The sequence below is a fragment of the Hypanus sabinus genome, chromosome 8, assembly GCF_030144855.1.
Source record: "Hypanus sabinus isolate sHypSab1 chromosome 8, sHypSab1.hap1, whole genome shotgun sequence".
NCBI classification, from domain to species: domain Eukaryota; kingdom Metazoa; phylum Chordata; class Chondrichthyes; order Myliobatiformes; family Dasyatidae; genus Hypanus; species Hypanus sabinus.
This window is the reverse complement of record NC_082713.1, coordinates 170,450,976-170,478,421: the sequence shown is the minus strand read 5'-3', so window position 1 is coordinate 170,478,421 and position 27,446 is coordinate 170,450,976. Positions and strand designations below refer to the sequence as shown.

Below are 27,446 nucleotides of genomic sequence, written 5' to 3'. Positions count from 1 at the left end.
TTGTAGTATAAACCAACTGACAAACTCAGTCTGTTAATAGAAGCATGCAGAGCCCATTGCTTGGTGTGGACTGTGACCAAATATTGCCAAGACTTGCAGACCTCAGTTCTAGAGAAAGGTTGAATAGCACTTAGTCGAATAGAGGAAGTGGTACAGGAGCCTCAGGTATCACACCACCAGGTTCAGAAAACTACCCTACAATCATCGAGCTTCTGAACTTCAATCAGCTCAACTCTGAACTGATTTAGGATGGTGGAGAATATTGGAAGCTCTGGTTGAGGCGTTTAATGTTGTGGTATTCGCCAAGCTTGGCAGTTAGCTTGTAGATGTTTCATCACCAGTCAAGGCGACATTGTCAATGTGCAGTTGTTGATGTTTCTCTGTGAGAGTGCTCATATTTTTATAGCCACCCTGTTGTCTTGCCTTGGTCCTAATTGGCTACCCCTTCAGTTGACCTTAGAATTCTATTGGCTCACAGTTCTTCGGCTGTTAGGTGTTCATAGATTTCAATATGTTTGTTTACAGAGTAATTAGAAGAAACCACACGTAAAATTTCTCTTGCCTACCCCAGAACCTCCACAACATCCCAGTTAAAGTGTTGCACTTCTCGGACTTCGTGTACCGAGATCAGTGACACTGAGGATGTCACCTTGACTGGTGGTGAAATGTCTGCAAGCTCGGTGTACACCGCAACATCAAACTGAATGAACTGATCCACAACTTATGGACCCCCTTTCAAGGACTCTACAACTCTTACTCTCATTCTTATCTATCTGTCTGCACAGTTTGCCTTCTGGTTGTCTGTCAGTCTTTGAGTGCAGTTTTTCATTGTCTCCATTGTATTCTGTGCTGCTGTAAATGCCTGCAAGCAAATGAATGTCAAGGTAATATATGGTGACATACATGTAGTTTGATTAAAAAAGAACTTTGAACTTTATTCCCTCAAGTTTAGGAGAATGAGGGAAGATTTGATAGAAGTATACAAAATTATGAGGGCTATCTGCCCTTCAGGTAGTTGATTTATGCTTTTCTATGTGATTAAGCACATTCAGCTTTTTACGTTGAAATGAGCTGTCTCAGATCTGTATTAGGACACTTCCTGGGCAGTCAAATTTCACAACATATGTGCGTTTTGGTGAATGGTCCACTCTATCCATCTTCCTCCTCATCTGGAAGAAGGAAAGCACTTTGGTGGCAGAAGGCTAACGGTTTATGTTAGGAGCTAAATAAATTAGCATCTAAAGTCATCCTGCTGTTTCCCCAGCAGAAGCATTGCTTGTAAATTGGTGTCATATTGTTTGGAAATTAACCTAAAGGTGTCAATAAGATTATTCTGAAATAGAATGTTATTTTTGAGTTTATTAGTTACCAACCTAGATGCTACACACACTACTTGCCTGTAGTACTTACCTATTGGAATCCTATAATACTTACCTGCAAGAAACTTAACTAAGTTTTAATTAATTTATCTGTGTATATTTACTTGTGTGAATTGTGCTGTATTTTGTTGTTTATCCATTTCACTCTGTCATGCCAGTGACTGCAGTAAACTCGAGGAGCTAGGGGATGCTATATCCTGACTCATGTCATTTTTGAATGGAGTTTGGCTGACTGTTCAAACGTTCAAAGGTCCAATTTAATGTCAGGAAAATGTATACAATATACATTTTGAAATGCTTTTTCTTCACAACCATCCACGAAAACAGAGAATGCCCCAAAGAATGAACGTCAGTTAAACGTGTGAACCCCAAAGTTCCCCCCCCAGCTCCCCCCTCCTGCACGTAAGCGGCAGCAAGCAATGATCCCCCTCCCCCCACCACAAAAATAAATGCGCATCGGTATATGTGCTAAGCAATAGTAAAGACACAGACCAAAGTTACCCCAAAAGCTTCACATTTCATCCAAATTCGACAATCTGCAGCTTCTCTCTCTCCCTGGCAAGGGAGGGGGAGGTGTCCCCCATTTTCACAGTGAGCGAGAGACATACAACAACCCGTTGGTTTACGATCTTTAAAGCCCATATCATCGGTTTTTTTTTAGCTCTGTGTCCGAAGATCAAAAAGACCTTGGGTCTTCAGTCCCACAGCAAAAGATTTTCCAGCCTCCTCAACGACAAATGAGTCTCCTGCTGTGCCACTGACCCTGGATCCGCCCGTCTCCAGAGATTCTCAGGCCAAACCCTTGGCTTGTCGAATAGCGGCCAGTTGTGGAACCCCAAGAAAGGGTCCCATTCCCACAAAGAACCGAAGTCAGAGTGTAACTGCAGGTCAGGGTCTTCAAAAGAACCCTGAAAGGAAAAAAATAAAGATATTAAAGGTAGAAATAGACTGTCTGGTTGATGTTACAGCACCTCAGTGAGGACAGTACAGAGGGGTATCGATAGGGTAAATGCAAACTGGCTTTTTCCATTATACTTGGCTGAGACTAAAACTAGAGTTCATAGGTTAAGGGTAAAAGGTGAAATGTAAGAGGAACCTGAGGGGGGAGCTTCTTTACTCAGCATGCTGAGAGTGTCGAATGAACTGCCAGAGGAAATGATGGATGGAGGTTTGATTTCAATATTTAAGAGCAGTTTGGATAGACGTACGGATGGATAGGGTATGAAGTGCTATGATTCGGGTGTGAATCAATGGGACTAGACAAAATAACAGTTTGGCATCGACTAGATGGGCCAAGTGGCCTGGTTCTTATGACTTATTCCAGTATTAAAGTAATGGAGGAATTTATACACTATTGGGAAAGAGAGGAACAAATAGTTCAGCTATTCGAAAAAGCCAGCAGAGAAATGTCGGGCTAAGTGCCACAGTAATCTTTTGTGTGGGATGAGTGCTATTTTTGGGATATTTCTGAGTCATATCATCAGGTATAAAGTAACATGGTCTATTCTTTTGCAGAAATGAGTTGTACCATAGAGAAGGTTCTGGCTGATGCAAAAGCACTGGTCGAGCGGCTGAAAGAACATGATAACGCAGCGGAGGCTCTCATCGAGCAAACCACTGCTCTTAACAAGCGGGTGGAAGCCATGAAGCAGGTGGGTGAGGTCTGCTGATTATTCTGTGTGCAAGTCACCTTCCAAACTGTGTTGCAATAGAACTGAGAAACACAAATATACAAATATTGAAAGGCCTAGAAACAGTGGATGTGGAGAGGATGTTTCCAGTGGTCTAGGACCAGTGGGCACAGCCTCAAAATGGAGTCAAAGTAATTTTATTATTAAAGTACATATAGATCACCATATACAACCCTAAGGTTCATTTTCTTGTGGGCATACTCAATAAATACAATAACCACAATAGAATCAAAGAAAGACTGCAACTACAGGGCAAATAACCAGTGTGCAAAGCTCAACAAACTGTGCAAATATGAAAAGAAACTGCCACAAATGAAGTTGTGTCTGAACGCCTATTCAATCAAGTGGAAGCAGCCTGCAGTGGGGTAGTGCAGTGGACTGCAGTAGTGGGGACTTCAAGAAGAAAGAAGAAAATTACCTTTTCAAAGTATTCCAATGACTTTCCAAAAAACTTCACCAGAAGATGTTTTGTCTGGAGAAACAACCTTTTAATTCCTACTGAACAGTCAGCAAAAGGCTAACCCTACCATACAACAGAAATGATGGCTAGACTGCTCCAGCCACACAGAACGGCAGCACACAAACCCAGTACAATCATCGGAATGCTCTTCTTGAGACCCAAAGATCCGAAAGCCCACATGGAGGGAACAAGCGTAACGTACCAAATCTGATGTAGAGTCTGCCCAAACACTATGTAGGGTAGACAGGGAGAAAACTATCCACAGAGACTACATGAACATCAGCTAGCCGCAAGAATACGATTCTCTACACTTGCCTCAGTACGTGAAGAACAAGAACAGACAGACAGACTTTATTGATCCCGAGGGAAATTGGGTTTTGTTACAGCCGCTGTAACCAAGAATAGTGAAGAAATATAGCAATATAAAACCATAAATAATTAAATAATAAGTTAATCATGCCAAGTGGAAATAAGTCCAGGACCAGCCTATTGGCTCAGGGTGTCTGACACTCCAAGGGAGGAGTTGTAAAATTTGATGGCCACAGGTAGGAATGACTTCCTATGACGCTCAGTGTTACATCTCGGTGGAATGAGTCTCTGGCTGAACATACTCTTGTGACTAGCCAGTACATTATGGAGTGGATGGGAGTCATTGTCCAAGATGGCATGCAACTTGGACAGCATCCTCTTTTCAGACACCACTGTCAGAGAGTCCAGTTCCACCTCCACAACATCACTGGCCTTACGAATGAGTTTGTTGATTCTGTTGGTGTCTGCTACCCTCAGCCTGCTGCCCCAGCACACAACAGCAAACATGATAGCACTGGCCCCCACAGCCTTGTAGAACATCCTCAGCATTGTCCAGCAGATGTTAAAGGACCTCAGTCTCCTCAGGATATAGAGACAGCTCTGACCCTTCTTGTAGACAGCCTCAGTGTTCTTTGACCAGTCCAGTCCAGAAGGACATAAGTTTGTCTGGAAAACTACAAAAACCTGGCAGAAGCACAAAACAATAAATCAGGAGAGTTCTTAGAAGCTAGCTTCTCAACGGAAGGCTCTATTAACAAGTATATTTATCTAGACACAATTTACAAACCTAGGTGTCTATGGGATTGGGGCTGAGCGGTGAGCTATGGGCACCCAAGTAACCAATAAACAGGGATACAAGCCAAGAAGATCACTTAGCAATCTGGTTGGCCGAGACCCAGTGGAGACTGGCAGCCAGCACGACAGCCAACCAATCAAAACAGTGAGTTGAACTGTGAGCATTCAGCAGAAACAACACTTGACTGATAATGAAATGCTATATGGCCTAACCTGCAGGCTCAGCGAACATCCCTACAAACGAGCAGCCAACCCAAGCTACCAATTTTCTCTTTCATTTCAAACAAAAAGAGAAATAAAAGAAAATAATTATAATAAATAAATAATAAATATCAAAAAGATGAAATGAGGAGTCATTGAAAGTGAGAAAGTTCTTGGAAAAAATAAGAGGGATGTCCATTCAGAACAGAATTGAAGATGTATTTCTTTAACCAGAGAGGAATAAATCTATGGAATTCATTGCTTACAGATACATGTGGAGCCCAAGTCATTGGGTATATTTAAATCAGAGGTTGATAGGTTATTGATTAGTCAGTGTGTCAAAAGTCACAGGGGAGAACACAGGAGAATAGGGTTGTGTGGGATAATAGCTCCGTTTGATGGACCAAATGGTCTGTTTCTGCTCCTATGCTTAAAGGCCCTTGGGACTCAAGTGTGTTATAGATAGAAATATTTAATTTTATTTAAAGATACAACACGATTAAAAAGCCCCTTCCAGCCAAATAAGTCCACTCTGTCCAATTACATCCATGTGACCAATTAACCTACTAACCTGTATGTTTTTGGAAAGTGGGAGGAGCTGAGTCATGGGGAGAACGTAGAAACTCATTACAGACTGTGGCGGGATTTGAACCTGGGTCATTGGCGCTATAATGGTGTTAGACTAACTGCTGCCCCACTGTGCTGCTCCAAAACATGATAGTAATTGTATTTTAATTTGAAACAATAAATTGTTTGAATCCCTGATTATTCTATACTATATTGCCGTATTGTTATAATCAGTTAATTATAATTTTTAAATAAATGATTTTCTGTAATAAAAACCAAAAGAAAAAGAAACACACACAGATTGCTGGAGGAATGCAGCAAGTCAGGAAGCATCTGTGGAAATGAAGACGTTTTGGGGCAAGTCCATTCATCAGGACCTGATCCAGATAGCGAGTCCTGGGTTTGGATTTACATGTGGGCTGGTAATTCCCCAGGTCAGCGATTTCCAGGGGTTAGAGGTCCATTCGAGGCCTGGGGTTCGGGGTTCCATGTTCAGCAAGTTCAGAAAATTCAGAGTTCAAACTGAGTTTATGATCAATGTACATATACATTACCATAAACAGCCTGAGATTCATTTTTTGTGGGCATTCACAGTTAAATACAAAGAAACAATAGAATCAATGAAAGACCATACAAAGCAATACAGACAAACCACCTATGTGCAAAAGACAACAAACTGCAAATATAAAAAGTAAAACAAAAGAAAGTAAGTAAATAATCAACAGATATTGAGAACATGATATGAAGGGTCCTTGAAAGTGAGTCCATAGGTCGTGGGAACAGTTCAGTGACGGGCCCAGTGAAGTTATCCCCGCTGGTTTGAGAGCCTGTCGTGAGTCCGCTGGTCAATACTGAAGATCAAGGCCTGGAGGATGAAGACCAAAGAGAGTCTGTGTGTGCAGAAGGGAGGAAAGGAGCTTGTGGTGCTGTTATTGTTGCTGCTTGTGTTGTTCTGCTGAGCATTGTCAGCATGCTATGTTGGTGACACTTGTGGGCTGTTCCCAGATCATTGTTAGGTTGTGTTAATGCAAATGGTGTGTTTCATTTTTACTGGATATTTCGATGGACATGTGATACACGAATTTGAAATCCATGAGTGTGGTAAGTCTGGTAATAAAACTGTCAGGGTTAATGTTGCCTTTCTTCCATGTTACATGGGGCTTGAATGTGGAACTTCAGTGGTACATTCTGTGGTCACGGTATGAAGGCAGTGCATGGAATCTCTGTGGTGTTGCAGTTAGCATAACACTTCACAGCACCAGCAATCAGTGTTCAATTCTTGTTGTTCTCTACGGCGTTTATCTATTCTCCCTTTGACTCTGTGTTTACTCCCACATCCAAAAGCATAGGGGTTAGTGTTAGTAAATTCTGGGCATGCTACGTTGGCAAAAGAAGCATGATGATACTTGCAGGTTGTCATAGAAAACCTACAGCATAATACAGGCCCTTCGGCCCACAAATCTGTGCTGAACATGTCCTTACCTTAGAACTACCCAGGCTTACCTATAGCCCTTTATTTTTCTAAGCTCCACGTATCCATCCAGAGTCTCTTAAAAGACCCTATCGTTATCGTTTCCGCCTCCACCTCCACTGCCGTCAGTCCATTTCACGCACTCACCATTCTCTGCGTAAAAAAACTTACCCCGACATCTCCTCTGTACTTACTTCTAAGCACCTTAAAACTATGCCCTCTTGTGCTAGCCATTTCAGCCCTAGGGAAAAGCCTCTGACTATTCACACGATCAATGCCTCTCATAATCTTGTACACCTCTATCAGGTCACCTCTCATCCTCCGTCGCTCCAAGGCGAAAAGGCCGAGTTAACTGAACCTATTCTCATAAGGCACGCTCCCCAATCCGGGCAACATCCTTGTAATTCTCCTTTGCACCCTTCCTATGGTTTCCACGTCCTTCCCGTGTTGAGGCAACCAGAATTGAGCACAGTACTCCAAGTGGGGTCTGACCAGGGTCCTAGATAGCTGCAACATTACCTTTTGGCTCTTTTTGCATCCTGTCAATATCCATCTGTAACCTCTGACAGCCCTCCACATTATCTACAACACCCCCAACAAACTTACTAACCCATCCCTCCACTTCTTCATCCAAGTTATTTATAAATGTCCCCAGCACATCTTTAACACAAGCAACACTGTGTGTTTTAATGTACATGTGACAAATGGCACTAATCTCTCTAATCTCTAGCTTTTAGGCCACGCTGGGGCTCTCAGCCCTCGGACATGCCTACACATACTGCAATACACGGTCTGCAGTGTTGAAAATGTCACAGGAATCAGAACTCATTGAACATTACTGTTTCCACACCATTGTGGTTTGCTCCACACATTTGGATTTCTCACTTTGCAGAGGTTATATTCTTAAATACAAGTGAATTATTGGAGGTCTGAGGCTTTGAAGTTCTCATTAGTCCCTCCATTTCCCAAGTATAATTAGAACATACTGCAGTACAGATCAGGCGCTTCAGCCCACATTATTGCACGGAACCAAATAAATTAGTATTCAAATGGTCAAGTGAACTAATCCTCTCTGCTTACACAATGTCCATGTCCTTCCATTTTCCTCACATTCATGTGCCTATCTAAACCTCTTAAAAGTCTAATGTATCTGCCTCTACCACCACCCCAGGCAGCATGTTCCAGGCACCCACCTCTTTCTGCGTTTTTAAAAATAAACGCCCCTCGCATCCCCTTTGAAATTCCTCCTTCTCATCTTAAATGTGTGCCCTCTGGTATTAGACATTTCAACCCTGGGAAGAAGATACTGTCTACTCTATCTCTGCCTCTCATAGTCTTACCAAACCTGAGGGATGACAGTGTTGAATGCTGAGCTGTAGTCAGTGAAGAGCATCCATAGGACATAGGAGCAGAATTAGGCCATTCGGCTCAACGAGTCTGCTGTGCCATTCAGTCATGGCTGATCCTTTTTTTAAAATCTCCTCCTCAACTCCAGTTCCCAGCCTTCTCCCCGTAACCTTTGATGCCATGTCCAATCAAGAACCTATCAATCTCTGCACCCAACGACCTGGCCTCCACAGCTGCACGTGGCAACAAATTCCACAAATTCATTACCTCTGGCTAAAGAAATTCCTCCACATCTCTGTTTTGAATCAATGCCCCTTTATCCTGAAGCTGTGTCCTCTCGTCCTAGACTCTCCAATCATGGGAAGCATCCTTTCTACATCTGTTCTGTCTAGGCCTTTCAACATTCGAAATGAGATTCCCCCTTCATCCTTCTAAATTTCTGTGAATACAGATCCAGAGCCATCAAATGTTCCTTGTATGATAACCCTTTCAATCTTGGAATCATCCTTATGAGCCTCCTCTGGACCCTCTCCAATGCCAGCACATCTCTTCTAAGATGAGGAGCTCAAAACTGTTCACAACATTCGAGGTGAGGCCTCACCAGTACCTTATAAAACCTCAGCATCACATCCCTGCTCTTGTATTGTAGACCTCTTGAAATGAATGCTAACATTGTATTTGCTCTCCCCACCACCACCTTAACCTGAAGTTAAGCTTTAGTGTTCTGCACAAGGACTCCTAAGTCCCTTTGCATTCAGATTTTTGGATTTTTCCCTGTTTAGAAAATAGTCGGCACATTTATTTCTACTACCAAAGTGCGTGAACATGCATTTTCCAACTTTATATTTCATTTGCCACTTTCTTGCCCATTTTCCTAATCTGAGTCCTTCTGTGTCTGTTTCCTCAACACTAGCTGCCCCTCCACCAATCTTCATATCATCTGTAAACTTGGCAACAAAGCCATCTATTCCATCATCTAAATCATTTATATACAGCATAAAACTAAGTGGTCCCAACACCCACTCCTGTGGAACACCACTAGTCACTGGCAGCCAACCAGACAGGGATCCTTTTATTCCCACTTGCTGCCTCCTACCATGCTCTAACCACGTTAGTAACTTTCCTGTAGCACCATGGCCTCTTAACTTGGTAAGCAACCTGATGTATGGCACCTTGTCAAAGGCCTTCTGAAAGACCAAATATACAACATCCACTGCATCCCCTTTATCTGTCCTACTTGTAATCTCCTCAAAGAATTCAACAGGTTCATCAGGCAGGATTTTCCCTGAAGGAAACCATGCTGACTTTGTCCTATCCTGTCCTGTGTCACCAAGTACTCCATCACCTCATCCTTAACAATTAACTCTAACATCTTTCCAAACACTAAAGTCAGGCTAACTGGTCTATAATTTTCTTTTGCTGCTTTCCTCCTTTCTTAAAGAGTAGGGTGATATTTGCAATTTTCCAGTCCTCTGGCACCATGCCAGAGTCCAGTGATTTTTGAAGGATCATTGCTAATGCTGCCACAATCTTTAACGCTACTCTTTCAGAACCCTAGGTTGCAGTTCATCTGGTCTGGGGGATTTACGTACTTATAGGTCTTTCGGCCTTTTGAGCACCTTCTCCCTTGTAATAAGAACTCTTCCTTCACACACTACAACATCTGGCACACTGCTAGTGTCTTCCACAGTGAACACTGATGCAAAATACTCATTTAGTTGATTTGTCATTTCCTTGTCCCCCGTTATTATTTTTCCTGCCTTATTTTCTAGTGGTCCTATGTCTATGCTCATTTCTATTTTACGATGTTATTACTTGCTAGCTTGCTTTCATATTTCATCTTTTCCCTTCTAATGATTCTTTTAGTTGCTCTCTGTAGGTTTTTAAAAACTTCCCAATCCTCTATCTTCCCATCAATTTTTGCTCTGTTGTAAGCCCTCTCTTTTGTTTTCACATTAACTTTGACTTCCCTTGTCAGCCATGGTTGCACTGTTTTGCCATTTGAGTATTACTTTAGTTTTGGAGTACACATGTCCTGCATCTTTCTCATTTTTCCCAGAAACACATGCCATTGCTGCTCTGCTGACATCCCTGCCAGCATCACCTTTCAATACTACCCTCCCTTCAAAGCTAATCAATAAGCTTCAAGCCCTAGGGCTTAATACCTCTGTGTGCAACTGGATTCTTGATTTCCTCACTTGCCGATCCCAGTCTGTTCAGATTGGCAACAACATCTCCTCCACAAACTCCATCCGAACAGGTGCACCACAAGGCTGTGTGCTTAGGCCCACTCTCCTCCTCGCTTTATACTTATAACTGTGTGGCTAAGCAGTGCTCGAATGCTGTATTTAAGTTTGCTAGCAATACCACTGTCGTGAGCCAAATCAAAGGTGGTGATGAATCAGCATATAGGCAGGAGATTGAAAATCTGGCTGAGTGGTGCCACACCGCAATCTCTCACTCAATGTCAGCAAGACCAAGGAGCTAAATATTGACTTCAGGAGGAAACCAGAAGTCCATTAGCCGGTCTTCATCAGGGGATCAGAGGTGGAAAGGGTAAGCAACTTTAAATTTCTCTGTGTTATAATTTCACAGGATCTGTCCTGGGCCCAACATCTAAGTGCCATTATGAGGAAGGCAAGGCAGTGCCGCTACTTTCTTAAAAGTTTACAAAGATTTGGGTTGTCATCTAAAACTTTAACAAGCCTCAATAAATGTGTGGTGGAGAGTATATTTGCTGGTTGTATCACAGTCTGGTATGGAGAAGCTTACAAAAAGTAGTGGATACAGCCCAGTCTATCACAAGTAAAGCCCTTCCCACAATTGAACACATCTATGCAGAGTATTGTTGTAGGAAAGCAGCATCCATTAGAGACCCCCACCACCCAGTCATGCTCTTTCCTCACTGCTACCATCAGGAAGAAGGTATGGGAGCCTCAGGACTCTCACCACCAGATTCAGAAACAGTCATTACCTCTAAACCTTCAGGCTCCTTAACCAGAGGGCTAACTTCACTCGACTTCAGTCAGCCCATCACTGAACTCTTCCTGGAATCTATGAGCTCACTTTCACGAACTCTTCAATTTATGTTCTCGATGTTTATTTATTTATTGCTTATTTATTTATAATTGTTATTACTTTTTTTCTTTTTTTGTATTTGCACAGATTGTTGCATTTTTTGCACAATAGTTGCTTGTCCATCGTGTTGGTACGTTCTTTTATTGATTTTATTGTGTTTCTTGTGTTTGGTGACATACACGTACTTGGATAATAAAATTACTTTGAACTCTGTCAGATCCCCCTCAGCCTCCACTGCTCCAGAGAAAACAACCCAAATTTGTCGAACCTCTTATTGTAGCTCTTGCCCTCTAATCCAGGCAGCATCCTGGTGAGCTTCTTCTATACCCCCTACAAAACCTCAACTTGCTTCCTATAATGTGAATGACCTGAGCTGTGTACAATACTCTAGATGCAATCTAGCTGGAGTTTTATAAAGCTGCAACATAACTTCCTGAAGTTTGAACTCAGTGCCTCGACTAATAACGGCAAGCACACTGAATGCCTTCTTAGCCACCTTATCAACCTGTATACCCATTTTCAGGGAGCTATGAACTTGGGCCCCTAGAATCTCTCTGTTCATCAGCACTGTTAAAGGATTGTATCTTGAACAGCGTACCGCCTCTTTACATTTGATCTGTCAAGCTGCAACATTTCATATTTGAGTGTTTCGTTCTTCAAGAAGCAGCGGTTAATTGATGATGGCTTTGTAAGTATTTTTACAAGGGAAATTAATGAAGACGTAAGCAGAATCATGTGGATTAGATTAAAGACAGAATGTCAGAAGGAATTTCATCATTTTAATGATCCTTGGGTGTCATGTACATGAAACCATGGCAAAGTTTTATGAAATTAAGCTTGGTTTTGATGTTTAGACCATAAAACCATAAGATATAGGAGCAGAATTAGGCCATTTACCCCTTCGAGTCTGCTCTGCCATTCCATCATGACCGTTCAGTTTTCCTTTCAGCCCCAATCTCCTGCCTTCTCTCCATATCCCTTCCTGCCCTGACCAGTCAAGAATCTATCAACCTCTGCATTAAATATACATAAAGACTTGGCCTCTACAGCAGCCTATGACAAATAATTCCACAGATCCACTACTCTCTGGCTACAGAAATTCCTTCTCCATTTCAAATGGACACCTCTATTCTGAGGCTGTATCCTCTGGTCTTAGTCTCTCCCACAATAGGAAACATCCTCTCCAAATCCACTCTACCAAGGCCTTTCACCATTCAATAAGCTTTAATGAGGTCACCCAGAGTCATCAAACACTCTTCTGGGATTGACAAGCCATTCAATCCCAGAATCATTTTCATGAAACTTCTTTGAACCCTCTCCAGTTTCAGCACATCCTTCTAAAGATAAGGGGCCAAAAACTGCTCTTAAAGCTCCAAGTGAGGCCTCACCAGAGCTTTATAAAGTCTCTACATTACACCATAGAACATTACAGCACAGAAACAGGCCTTTTGGCCCTTCTTGGCTGTGCCGAACCATTTTTCTGCCTAGTCCCACTGACCTGCACCTGGACCATATCCCTCCATACACCTCTCATCCGTGTACCTGTCCAAGATTTTCTAAAATGTTAAAAGTGAGCCTGCATTTACCACTTCATCTGGCAGCTCATTCCACAATCCCACCACCACTCTGTGTGAAGGAGCCCCAATGTTTCCTTTAAACTTTTCCCCCTTTACACTTAACCCATGTCCTCTTTTTTTTTTCTCCCCTAGCCTCAGTGGAAAGCTGCTTGCATTCACTCAGTCTATACCCATCATAATTTTATATACAGCTATCAAATCTCCCCTCATTCTTCTACGCTCCAGGGAATAAAGTCCTAACCTATTCAACCTTTCTCTGTAACTCGGTTTCTCAAGTCCTGGCAACATCCTTGTAAACCTTCTCTGCTCTCTTTCAACCTTATTAATATTCTTCCTGTAATTCGGTGACCAAAAATGCACACAATACTCCAAATTGAGTAAAGAGAATTGGTCCCATCACAGACCCCTGTGGAACACCACTAGTCACTGGCAGCCAGTCAAAAAAGGCTGCTTTTATTCCCATTCTGCCTTCTGCCAATCTGCCACTGCTTTATCCATGCTAGAATCTTTCCTGTAATACCATGGGCTCGTAGCATGTTAAGCAGCCTCATATGTGGCACCTCAAGAAAGGCCTGAAAATCCAAGTACACTACATCATCCGACACCCCTTTGTCTATCCTATTTGTTATTTCTTCAATAAGTTCCAACAGATTTGTCAGGCAAGATTTTCCCTTCAGGAAATCATGCTATTGTCTATTTTATCATGAACCTCCACATCCTTAGACCTCATCCTTAATAATTGACTCCAACATCTTCAGACTAACTGGCCTATAGTTTCCTTTCTTTTGCCTCTCTCCCTTCTCGAAAAGTGGTGTGATGTTTATAAGTTTACAGTCTTCCAGAACTATTCCAGAATGTAGTGGTTCTTGAAAGATCATTACTAATGCCTCCCCAATCTCTTCAAGTCAAGTCATCACTTTTTATTGTCATTTCGACCATAACTGCTGGTACAGTACACAGTAAAAGCGAGGCGTTTTTCAGGACCATGGTGCTACATGAAACAATACAAAAACTACACTGAACTACATAAAAACAACACAGAAAAAAAAAACCACACTAGACTGCAGACCTACCCAGGACTGCATAAAGTGCACAAAACAGTGCAGGCATTACAATAAATAATAAACAAAACAATAGGCACAGTAGAGGGCAGTAAGTTGGTGTCAGTCCAGGCTCTGGGTATTGAGGAGTCTGATGGCTTGGGGGAAGAAACTGTTACATAGTCTGGTCGTAAGAGCCCGAATGTTTCGGTGCCTTTTCCCAGATGGCAGGAGGGAGAAGAGTTTGTATGAGGGGTGTGTGGGGTCCTTCATAATGCTGTTTGCTTGCGAATGCAGTGTGTAGTGTAAATGTCTGTAATGGCAGGAATAGGGACCATGATGATCTTCTCAGCTGACCTCATTATCCGCTGCAGGGTCTTGCGATCTGAGATGGTGCAATTTCCAAACCAGACAGTGATATAGCTGCTCAGGATGCTCACAATACAACCTCTGTAGAATGTGATGAGGATGGGGGTAGGAGATGGTCTTTCCTCAGCCTTCGCAGAAACTAGACACACTGCTGGGCTTTCTTTGCTATGGAGCTGGTGTTGACAGACCACGTGAGATTCTCCGCCAAGAAATTTGGTACTCTTAACGATCTCTAATCAGTTTCTGAGAAATGATTGTGTTGAATGCTGAACTGGTCTATGAACAGCATTCGAACATATGTGTCTTTTTTGTCCAGGTGGGTTAGGGCCAGGTGGAGGGTGATGGCAATGGCGTGGTCTGTTGAACGGTTGGGACGGTACAAGAGCTGCAGGGGGTCCAGTGAGCGGGTGCAGCAGGGTCTTGATGTGCCTCATGATGAGCCTCTCGAAACACTTCATGATGATGGATGTGAGTGCAACGGGACAATAGTCATTGAGGCAGTACTACCGTCCCGTTGCACTCACATCCATCATCATGAAGTGTTTCGAGCGGGGACAATGGTGGTGGTCTTGAAGCATATTGGAACGATGGCGCTGCTCAGGGCTAGCTGGTCTACACATCCTCTAAGCACTTTTGCCAGGAATATTGTCTGGTCCAGCAGCCTTCTGTGGGTTGACCCTGCACAGGGTTCTCCTCACATCGGCCATGGTGAGACACAGCACCTGGTAATTTGGAGGAGTAGTGGACTTCCTCGCCGCCACGTCATTTTCTGCCTCAAAACGAGCGTAGAAGTTGTTCAGAGCATCTGGGAGGGAGGCATTACCCACACAGTCAGATGATGCTGTCCTGAGGTTGATGGCCTGAATGGCCTTCCACATGCGCCACGTGTCGCAGCCATCCTGGAAGTGGCTGTGGATTTGCTGGGCGTGTGCACGCTTTGCCTCTCAGATGGTCCGGGATAGATTGGCCCTTGCTGTTGTTAGGGCTGCCTTGTGGCCTGCTCTGAAGGCGGAGTTACAGGTCTTGAGCAGCGCACGCACCTCCGCGGTCATCCATGGCTTCTGGTTAGCACGTGTAGTGATGGTCTTCAGCCACCTCTTTCAGAACCCTGAGGTGTACACCATCTGGTCCAGGTGACCTGTCTACCTTCAGGCTTTTTAGCTTCCCAAGAACCTTCTTGCTGGTTATGGTAACTTCCCCTATTCTGCTAGTGTCTTCCACTGTGGACTGCTGCAAAATGCTTATTCAGTTTGTCTGCTATTTCATTTTTCCCCGTTACCACCTCTCCAGCATCATTTTCCAGCGGTCTGAAATCCACTTTCGCCTCTTCTACACTTTGTTTGCAAGGCTTTTTTTTAGAAGGGAGCAGCATAGTATTTTAGTAGATAGTGTAATGCTTGACAGTGCCGTTGATTAGCAAACAGGCTTAATTCCTGCTGCTGTCTTTTCTCCCCGTGACTGCTGAGTTGTCCTCCCACATTCCAAAGAAGTACAAGTGAGGTTTCTCAGATTGTGGGCATATTATGTTGGTGCCGGAACTATGGTGACACTTGCGGGCTGCCCCCAGCACATACTCGGTTGTTGACACAAATGATGCATTTCACTGTCTGTTTCGATGTTTCATAAGACATAGAAGCAGAATAAGGCCATTCTGCCCTTCAAGTCTGCTCCGCCATTTCATCATGGCTGATTTATTATCCCTCTCAACTCCATCCTCTTGTCTTCCTTTAATGCCTCGACTAATCGAGAACCTATCAACCTCTGCTTTGAACATACCAACTAACTTGGCTTCCACAGCTGTCTGTAGCAATGAATTCCACAGATTCACCACCCTCCAGCTAAAGAAATTCCTCCTCATCTCAGTTCTAAAGGGATGTCCTTGAATTCTGAGGCAGTGCACTTTGGTCCTAGACTCTCCCATGTATCAATGTACATGTGACAAATAAAGCTAATCTTAAAATGTTATCTCTTAAAAACTTACTTTACTGCACCATTAAATAATGAATGCAATTATTGTACAGTAAAAGGGGGCATAATTTTAAGATTATTGCAGGAAAGTATAGGGGAATGTCAGAGGTTGGTTTTTTGCCAGTGGTGGGTGCATGGAATGCACTGCCAGGGATGGTGGTAGAGGCAGATACGTTGAGGACATTTAAGCCATTCTCAGATAAAATTAAATTTATTATCCATATATGTTACCATATACAGGCAGTCCCTGGGTTACATATGAGTTCTGGTTCCTGAGTCCGTCTTTAAGTCAGATCTGTACGTAAGTCGGAACAAGTACATCCGGTATTATTTAGCGTTAGTCAGTCAAACGTTTGTCTTAGTATATAGTATATATTTTACCTTTCTATGCATGTAAAGCACTTAAGAAACGTATATATTCCAATAATTAAACCACTGCATTGCTTAGTAATAATTGTAGCTTTCATTGGGGCAGGGCTTTTCACATGCTCCATTATTTTCACTTTATCCTTTAAAATTGTTCCAATCATTGACCAAATGTAGCCTAACGCTTTTCCAATGACTGATGGCATTACAACTCTTTCCAAACACTGTATTATTTCCACTTTATTTTCAATCGTGATCGCTTCCCATCAACGGAACAGGAACACTGCAGGCGATGGGTCCCGACCTCCACCGGCTGCCGAGGTCCGCTGAGTCCTATGGACCACTGCACTGAATTCCCTGGGTCCAAAATTCCACCACACTGAGGCAGGTTAAATGTGATATGGGGGCTGTGCTGGGTTTGGGTACTGTATTTGACCTTCCACAATATTCCACGTGGGAATTTAAACTGGAGGTGGCAGTGTTTTTTTTTTACGAACCCGGCACGGATGGTACGGGAGTCACTGGATCGACATCAACCTGGCATGAGAGCGGACTGTCACTGGATTGAACTCGGGAAACTCCGTTCTCCAGCCAACCGAAACGGGGGGGGGTCGGGAGTCATGGTGAATCTTGCTAAGAAAAATTTAAGCCAAATACAAAGTTACACACTCAACACAGTGTCAACAGCAACTACTTAAAATGGCGGACGGTGTTCTCCTTCCTTGGTTCTTAAGTACGAATTGTCTGTAAGTCAGACGTTCGTAACTCGGGGACTACCTGTACTACCCTGAGATTCATTTCCTTGCAGTCATTCACAGGGAACTAAAGAGGTAAAGTCAAATCAATGAAAAACTACACAGACTAACAAACAGCCAATGTGCAAAAGAATGCAAATTGTCCAAATACAAAAAGAACAAATAATAATAATCATAAATAGTAACAATGAATTCTGAGAACAGTACAGTACAGGAACAGGCCATTCGGTCACAGTGTTGTGCTGATCCAATTAAATTGTGATCAAATGCCCAACTAAACTACTCTGTTCTGTCAACTCAGTGGCCAAGTCCTTCCATTTTCCCTCATTCATGTGCCTATCTGAGCATCTCTTTAGTCTCAAACACCACCTCAGGCAGAGCATTCCCGGTGGACAGGAGTTGCAGAGTCCTCGAAAGTGAGTCCATAGGTTGTGGAATCAGTTCAGAGTTGAGGTGAGTTATAGTCACATGGATGACAGAAAAATGGAGAGCAATGTAGGAAGGAATAGTTTAATTGGTCATGAGTAGGTTAAGAGGCCGGCAGAACATTGTGGGCCAAAGGGCCTGTACTGAGCTGCATTGTTCTTTGTTCTGTGGAAGTTTTAGAATGTGAAAGTGAAGGCTGGCAAGCACCCACAATGCAATGCAAGAATAGAACTGTGTTATATAAGTCAGTTTTAAAGTAGAATTGGCTCTCTAAATCAGCCTCAACGCACAAATTAAACCATGCAGATTGGTAGAGTTAGGAGGCTGTTGCTAGGATATCATCAAAAAGCAATGGTTATCATTTGAAATGTTCAGACTGCTTCCCTTCAGCCAAAGTGGTAAACCTCTCACCCTGAGTGGTTTCTCTAATTCCTGAAGTGCATTTGCACAAGGGCAGGGATAAAGTTCTGATAGATGTCAGCCTATGATTAATGGTGAATGTAGGTACCATTTGCTATCATCCAGTGACAGGAATAAAAATGTATGGAGACTTAGTTATTTTTTAAGATTTCTTTTAGGTTTGTAGAGATGGTTTTGTGGACAAAGAGGGGAGTGAGTGGCCAGGTTAGAGATACGGTGGAGTTAAAGGACAGGCCAGAATCTAAGCTTCCGCTCCACATTTAAAGACCAGTGAGGAGGACATGGAAGAATATTGGGCCGGCAGACCAGCGAGGACATTCGAGGTCTCATCATCACTGAGTCTGGTATTCAAGGCCTGGAGCTTGGGTCATCATCCAGAGACCTTGGGCCCAGCTGTCCCACGCAGGCCAGGGCTGTACAATATGGAGGAAAGGCTGTTGCTTGTGTAGCAGTTCCCCCCCCCTCCCACCAAGCAGTTGATGAGTCCCACAGAACTGCAGAGACCGATACAGTGTGGCACCAATGGTGTCACACGAGTAGCCAGTCAGCGTTGAACTCAGTGTAGGACCCCGTTGGGAACTCCAGCTCCAGATTTTTCGCTTGGATTTTACCCCTAAAGCCTTCCCCATGAGTGGGTATAGCATAGTGCAGCAGAAGTTTGAGATCAAGTTTTCCTTCTCCGAGATGAACTACCAACCATGGCTGACAAGCCCCATCTCCCCAGTGTGCTGGGTTTTAAGGTGCCAGTAACCTGCCTTCGCCTCTTCTCCTATCAGAAGAAATGGTTCCACCAGGCTGGAAAAGACCAGAGACTAGGTGTGGGGTCTCAAAGCGGCAAGCAGCATTTAAGCGTTGAGATGAATGTGTAGGGGGTCACAGATGATCCCAACAGAGACTGTCAGCACCTGGATCAACGTGTTCAACCTGAGTCGAGGTGTTCTGCCCCCTGTCGGCTGTCGCTCTTTATGGAAGGACTGAGTTTGTGCAGCGGCTCTTTTGTGTATAAGAGGAGAGATTGGGGATTTGGTGCTACTGTTCTTTTCTGTGAGTGAGGGTGTCAGGCATTGGGGTTTGTTCAAAGACCAGAAGACAAGCAGAATTAGGGCATTTGACACATTGAGTCTGCTCCGCCATTCAATCATGGCTAATACTTATTTTCCGCTCCTCAACTCCACTCCACGGCCTTGTCCCCGTAACCTCTGATGTTGAGTCCAATCACGAACCTATCAATCTCTGCCTTAAGTACACCCAATGACTTGGCCTCCACAGCTACATGTGGCAACAAGTTCCACAGATTCACCACTCTCTGGCTAAAGAAATTTCATCACATCTCTGTTCTAAATGCATGCCCCTCTCTCCTGAAGCTTAATCCTCTTGTTGTAGACTACCCCACCATGAGAAACATCCTTTCCATATCTACTCTGTCTAGGTCTTTTAACATTCAAAAGGTTTTAGTGAGATGCCACCTCATCCTTCAAATTCCAGTGAGTACAACCACGGAGCCTTGTATGATAACCCTCTCATTCCCAGAGTCATCATTCTGAACCACCTCCGAACTCTCTCCAATGCCAGCACATCTTTTCTTAAATGAGGAGCCCAAAACTGTTCACAGTACTCAAGGTGAGGCCTCACCAGGGCCTTATAAAGCCTCAGCATCGCATCCTTGCTCTTATATTCTAGACCTCTTGAAATGCTTGCATTGCATTTGCCTTCCTCACTGCCAACTCTACCAGCAAGTTAAACTTCAGGATTCCCTTTGCATCTCAGAGTTTTGGATTTTCTCCCTGTTCGGAAAATAGTCTGCACATTATTTCTACTAGCAAAGTGCATGACCATGCATCTTCCAACATTGGATTTCATTTGTCATTTTCTTGCCTATTCTCCTAATCCAAGCCCTTCTTGGAGCCTTCCTGTTTCATCATCTAAATCATTGATTATACAGCATAAAAAGAAGCGGTCACAACACCAAACCCTGTGGAACACCACTCGTCACTTGCAGCCAACTAGAAAGGGACCCTTTATTTCCGCCTGCTGCCTCCTACCACTCATGCCCTGACCATGCCAGTAACTTTCCTGTAATACCATGGGCTCTTAACTTGGTATCAGCCTCGTGTGGCACCTTGTCAAAAGCCTTCTGAAAGTCCAAGTGTACAACATCCACTGCATCCCCTTTATCTATCTCACTTGTAGTCTCCTTGAAGAATTCCAACAGGTTCGTCAGGCAAAAGTTTCCCTTAAGGAAACCATGCTGACTTTATCCTACCTTGTCCTGTGTCACCAAGTACTCCCTAACCTCATCCTTAACAATTTTCCCAACTACTGAGGTCAGGTCAGGTTTATAATTTCCTTTCTGCTGCCTCCCTCCCTTCTTAAAGAGTGGGGTGACATTTGCAATTTTCTAGCCCTCCGGAACCATGCCAGAGTCCAATGATTCTTGACAGATCATTGCTAATGCCTCCACGCTGTCTACCGCTAACTCTTCCAGACCCCTAGTGTGCAGTTCATCTGGTCCAGGTGACTTGTGTACCTTTAGGTTTTTCAGCTTTTTGAGTACCTTCTCCCTTGTAATAGTAACTGCTCTCAGTCTTCCACAGTGAGGTCTGATGCAAAATACTTATATAGTTCATCTGTAATCTCCTTGTCCCCCATTATTATTTCTCCATCTTCATTTTCTAGTAGTCCTCTATCCACACTTCTCTTTCAGTTTTATCTACTTGAGAAGGCTTTTTCTATCTACCTTGATATTGTTTGCTCACTTGCTTTCATATTTCATCTTTTCCCTCCTAATGATTCTTTCAGTTGCTTTCTGTAGGTTTTTAAAAGCTTCCCAACCCTGTATCTTCTGGCTAGTTTTTTGCTTTGTTGTATGCCCTCTTTTTTGCTTTTACATTAGTTTTGACTTCCCTTGTCAGCCAAGGTCGTACTGTTTTGCCATTTGAGTATTTCTTTGTTTTTGCAATCCATCTATCCTGGACCTTCCTCATTTTTCCCAGAAACTCAAGCCATTGCTGCTCTACTGTCTTCCTTGACAGCATCTCTATCCAATTTACTTCGGCCAACACCTCTCTCACATCACTATAATTTCCTTTGCTCCACTGAAATACTGCTATGTCAGACTCTACTTTCTCCCTGTCAAATTTCAAGCTAAACTCTATTATATTGTGATCACTGGTTCCTAAGGGTTCCTTTACCTTAAGCCCCCTAATTGCCTCTGGTTCATTACATAACACCCAATCCAGTATAGCTGATACCCTAGTAGGCTCAACGACAAACTGCTCTAAAAAAGCCATCTTGCCAGCATTCAGCAAATTCCCTCACAAGATACATTGCCAACCCGATTTTTAACATACCTGCATGTTAAAGTCTTCTGTGACTATCATAACATTGCCCTTTTGACACGCCTTTTCTATTTCCCATTGTAATCTGTAGTCCACATCCCAGCTACCATTGGGAGGCCTGCTTATAACTGCCATTAAGGTCCTTTTACCCTTGCGGTTTCTTAACTCAATCCACACAGATTCAACATCTTCCAATCCTATGACTTGATGCTGTTCTTCACCAGCAGAACCACGCCACCCCCTCTGCCTACCTTCCTATCCCTCCAATATAACGTGTATCGTTGGACATTCAGCTCCCAACGACAGCCATCTGTCATAAAAGTGGAAGAAGATCATCCACCTTGTTTCTTGTACTCCATGCATTGAGATATAATGCAGTTACTGTGGCTGCTTTTTGCTGCGGAGTGGGGGGGGGGTGTGAAATGTTGAGGTCTATGAATTTTGTTTTGTTTCTTTTTCACGATGCGGGGAGTGCAGGAGTTGATGTATTTTCTTTCATCAAGACCGTGGTCTTTTTTTGCATTTCATGGCTATCTGGAGAAGACGAATATCATAATTGTACCGTACATACGTACCTTATCAATAAAGTGAATCTTTGAACTGTTTAGTTCAAATGTGTTTAGTTCAAAAGCCAGACGTGAAGGTCACGAGCTGGACCATTTGAGATGCTTACCATTGGGAGCACTTAATAGGTTGTGGGAGCTTATTCCCACACACCTCCCCCCCCCCCCCCCCACCTTAAGGAATCAGCCCAGCCCATAGTAACCAAGAAACAATGCGATGTTAATACATAAGTGGACCTGTCCTGTACCAGCACGTAACTGTCATCACAAAGAAGGGACGATAAGAGGTGTGGTTATAGAAGCCTCTGAATGTTGTTATGGTGCATTATGTAAGTGAGGCACACTGCAGTTACAGTATTCTGGGGATGGAAGGAGGGGTACTTAGGGGACGTATCTTAATTTGTTGACTGGTCTATGGGCCAGTCCACGTTTGGGGCCCAGAGCTGGAGAGAGTCAGTAGCTTTAGATTCCTTAGTGTTAACCCGTCAGTGGATCTGTCCTGGGACCAGCATAAAGAAGGCAGGACTTTGTTTTGCATGCCATCCATACAGATTATTCATCACATCAGAGTATTGAGGTAGTACAAGGGAAAACAATGACAGAATGCAGAATATAGTGTTGCAGAGAAAGTTCGGTGCAGGCAGATAAGTGTGTGGCATAGCAGCAAAGCGGTTAGCATCACACTTTCTATCACTGCTTGTAAGAAGTTTGTATGTTCTCCCTTTGGTTGCATGGCTTTCCTCCAGTTTTTTCCCCATAATTCAAAGATGTACAGGTTAGGGTTAGTACATTGTGGGCATGCTATATTGCTGCTGGAAGCATGGTGACACTTGTAGACTGCCCAGCACAATCCTCCCTGCACAGTCCTGATGAAGGGTCTCGGCCTGAAACGTCGACAGTGCTTCTCCCTACAGATGCTGCCTGGCCTGCTGTGTTCCACCAGCATTTTGTGTGTGTTTTTTGAATTTCCAGCATCTCCAGATTTCCTCGTGTTTACAATCCTCCCTGATTTGATTTGAAACAAACAACACATTTCACTGTATGTTCCTGTATGCTTGTGACAAATAAGGTTAATCTTTATCTTTCTAATTATACACCGTTGTGTAAAGCTGAATTACCACCTTGCAGTGACCTACTTTAGCTGGGAGACTGATTTCAGCAAAATGTCTATGTTGTGTCCGAGGGGAATTACAATCTGTGTTCTCTGTTTGCTTTCAGTACCAAGAGGATATCCAGGAACTAAATGAAGTGGCGAAGCACCGACCTCGCTCCACGCTTGTGTTGGGGATTCAGCAGGAGAATAAGCAGATCAGGGACCTGCAGCAGGAGAATAAAGGTGAACCTCCTTTCCCCACCATCAACAGTTGGTTGTCTGTGCAGAACACAACTGTCCATAGACATTGGAGCAGAATTAGGCCATTCAGCCCATTGAGCCTGCTCCTCCATTCCATCACGGCTGATTTATTATCCCTCTCAACCCCATTTTTCTATTCTTTTCCCTATAAACACCCTTGCTAATGAAGAATCTATCGACCTCTGCCTTAAATATACCCAGTGATTGCCCTCCCCGGCTGTCTGTGGTCATTAATTCCATAGATTCACTACTCCCTGGCTAAAGAAATTCTTCCTCATCTCCGAACAGATGTCCCTCTATTCTGAGGACTCTGGTCCTAGACTCCCCACTATAGGAAACATCCTCTCCACATCCACTCTATCTGTGGTCCTCTGGTCCTGGACTCCCCCACTATAGGAAACATCCTCTCCACATCCACTCTATCTGTGTCCTCTGGTCCTAGACTCCCCCACTATAGGAAACATCCTCTCCACATCCACTCTATCTGTGTCCTCTGGTCCTAGACTCCCCCACTATAGGAAACATCCTCTCCACATCCACTCTATCTGTGCCCTCCGGCCCTAGACTCCCCACTATAGGAAACATCCTCTCCACATCCACTCTATTTGTGCCCTCTGGTCCTAGACTCTCCCACTATAGGAAACATCCTCTCCACGTCCACTCTATCTGTGTCCTCTGATCCTAGACTCCCCACTATAGGAAACATCCTCTCCACATCCACAGTATCTGTGTCCTCTGGTCCTAGACTCCCCCACTATAGGAAACATCCTCTCCACATCCACTCTATCTGTGTTCTCTGGTTCTAGACTCCCCCACTATAGGAAACATCTTCTCCACATCCACTCTATCTAGGCCTTTCAATATTCAATAGGTTTTAATTAGATCCCCTTTCATTCTTCTAAATTTTAGCAAATACAGGCCCAGAGCCAGAATCATTCTTGTGAACTGTCTCTGGACCCTCTCCAATGCCAGCACATCCTTTCATAGCTATGGGGCCCAAAGCTGTTGAAAGTTTTATAAGTGTCTTAGATGAGGAAGTGGGAGAGTGGGTTAGTAAGTTTGCTGATGACACAAAGGTTGGTGGAGGATCATGCAGAAGGTTAGAGTCATAGAGCACTGCAGCACAGAGGCAGGTCATTCAACCCATCTAGTCCATGCTGAACTATTCTGCACCTGGACCATAGCCCTCCATACTCCTCCCATCCACGTACTTATTCAAATTTCTCTTCAGTGTTGCAATTGAACCTACATCCACTTTGCTGGCAGCTCATTCCACACTCAACACCACCCTTTGAGTGAAGAAGTTCCCTCTTATGTTCCCTTTAAACATTTCACCTTTCACCCTTAACCATATGACCTCTAGTTCTCGTCTCCCTTAACCTTTGTGGAAAAAAAGCTTGCTTGCATTTACCCTATTTATACCCTTCAATGTTTTGCATACCTCTGTCAAATGTTCCTTATTCTAGCATGGATTTGTACTCTGCCCAAGCTGGAGGAGCTAGGTTTTATGGAACAGAACAGTACCGCATTGGCCATATTGTCTGTCAAAGCTTTTAATCAAAATCATGTTTAATATCACTGGCATATGTCATGAAGTTTGTTGTTTTGTGGTAGTACTACATTGCAATACATAATTTTAAGAACTATAAACTACATTAAGAGGTATATATTAAAAATTAAATTCACTAGTGCAAAAAGAGAGCAAAAAATGGTGAGGTAGTGTTCATGGGTTCACTGTTCATTCAGAAATCAGAAGAAACATTGAGTGTGTGTCTTCAGACTCCTGTTCCTCCTGTGTGATAGTAGCAGTGAGAAGAGGGCATGACCTGGGTGATTGTGGTCGTTAATGATGGATGCCCCCTTCCTGAGGCGTCACCTTCTGTACAGCGTGGGCCCTGCTCCAATGCATTCAGACCTCAGTACTGGAGGCCTGGAGTTTTCAGGCCATCAAATGGAACCTTCCACAGTTATATCAACTGGTGCAGACATACAGTGACCATATGGGCAATGGTGGCCTGTACCTGAGAGACCTGCCACGTGGTAACAGAAATTAGGGTGGTAAATCTTTTACTGACATAGTGACAATTCTGCTCTCCTCACCTGCCCATCACTTCCCTCTGTTTCCCCTCCTCCTTCATTTTCTTCTATGATCCACCCTCATCTCTGATCAGATTTCTTCTTCAGCCCTGTATCTTTTGTTCCACCTATCTCACCTGCCAGCTTGTTCTCCTTCCCCTCCCCACTTCCCTATTCTGACTTCCTGCCCTTCCTTTTCCTGATAAAGGGACTTGGCTAGAAATGTTAACTGTTTATTCCCTCCATAGATGCTGCCTGACCTACAGGGTTTCTTCAGCATTTGTGTGTTCCTACTGTTGTGGTGTGTATGCCTTGCCTTCCATTATATCTGAGTTTTATAATTAAGAAACTGTAATAACAATGATATTTCATACTTACCATTAAGGACATACTGTATATGCAGAAAGATGTCTGAAAAGAGCCAGTGATATCATGAAGGATCCCACCCACTCTGCTCATAGACTGTGTCCACTCCCATCATGGAGAGGGTTACGTAGCATCCACGTCCGGACCACTGTTACTTTCCCCAAGCAGTAAGGCTGATCAATACCTCCACCCACTAGCCCACCCCTCCACACCCCCAATCACCACTACTGTATCATTTCCTGTCATTCACCTTCCATACAGACACTTTTGTACCTAGTCTCACTTTATGGACATACAATCAAAGTATATAAGCTATTTTTTGTACGTATATTTATTATATTTTTTATTATTGTGTTCTTTATCTTATCGTGTTTTTTGTGCTGCATCAGATCCAGAGTAACAATAATTTCATGCTCCTTTACACTTGTGTACTGCAAATGATATTAAGCAATCTTGGATTTTTCTCACCAACTAAATGAAATATACAGTCGATCTATAATGACCTTGAGCAACAATTTTATTTCACACTTTGGTGTTGTAGATAGTGTAGTCATAGATTACAACAGAACAGCAGGATGTTGAGCTGTATTGAGAAGTGGTAGATGGAGTCTTAGTTCAGAAACTTATGAAGCGATTCACCTTGGAAGGTCAAACTTGAAGGTTTAATGTCAGGATTCTTAGTCGTGTAGAGGAACAGTGGGATCCTGGGGTCCACATCCATAGATCCGTCAAAGTTGCCGCACGTTGATAAGGTTGTTAAGAAGGTGTATGGTAATGAGGAAGTGGGAGAGTGGGTTAGTAAGTTTGCAGATGACACAAAGGTTGGTGGAGGATCATGCAGAAGGTTAGAGTCATAGAGCAATGAGGTAATGTTGCAGCTTTATGAAACTGGTTAGACCACACTTGGAATATTGTGTTTAGTTCTGGTCACCTCATTATAAGAAGGATGTGGAAGTTTTAGAGAGGGTGCAGAGATTTACCAGGAGCTGCCCAGATTATAGAGCATGTCTTATGACGATTGGCTGAGCAAGTTAGGGCTTTTCTCTGCAGTGAAGGAGAGTGAGAGTTGATTTGATAGAAGTGGACAGGATTATACAGTCGCTATAAAAAGTATTCACCACCCCCACTCTGGAACTTTTGCTTTATTGTTTTACAATATTGAATCATAATAGATTTAATTAGGCTTTTTTGACACTGATCAACAGAAAAAGACTATCGTGTCAAAGCAAAAACAGATCTTTACAAAGTAATCTAAATAGATCACAAATGTAAACCACAAAGTAATTGATTGCATAAGTATTCTCCCCTTTTAATATGACACACCAAATCGTCACTGGTGCAGCCAATTGGTTCTAGAAGTCACATAATTAATTAAATTAAGATCTGTTTTTGGAGATCTGTGTGCAGTCAAGGTGTTTCAAATGATTGTAGTAAAAATACACCTGTATCTGGAAGGTCCAACTGCTGGTGAGTCAGTACCCTGGCAAAAACTACGCTGTGAAGTGAAAAAAACACTCCATACAACTCCAT

The 27,446-nt window shown here is 43.3% G+C and overlaps 1 protein-coding gene across 4 annotated transcripts in view; it reads left to right on the top strand.

The window, feature by feature from the left end:
* fgfr1op2 (FGFR1 oncogene partner 2) overlaps positions 1 to 27,446 on the top strand; it is a 63,672-nt gene that overhangs the window by 15,482 nt on the left and 20,744 nt on the right. For all 4 annotated transcript variants that reach the window (XM_059978549.1, XM_059978548.1, XM_059978547.1 and 1 more), the window contains 2 exons: positions 2,895 to 3,031; positions 23,339 to 23,456. In XM_059978549.1, coding sequence (XP_059834532.1) covers positions 2,897 to 3,031; positions 23,339 to 23,456 — 253 coding nt within the window. In that variant the 5' untranslated portion in view covers positions 2,895 to 2,896. The remainder of the gene's footprint in view (positions 1 to 2,894; positions 3,032 to 23,338; positions 23,457 to 27,446) is intronic.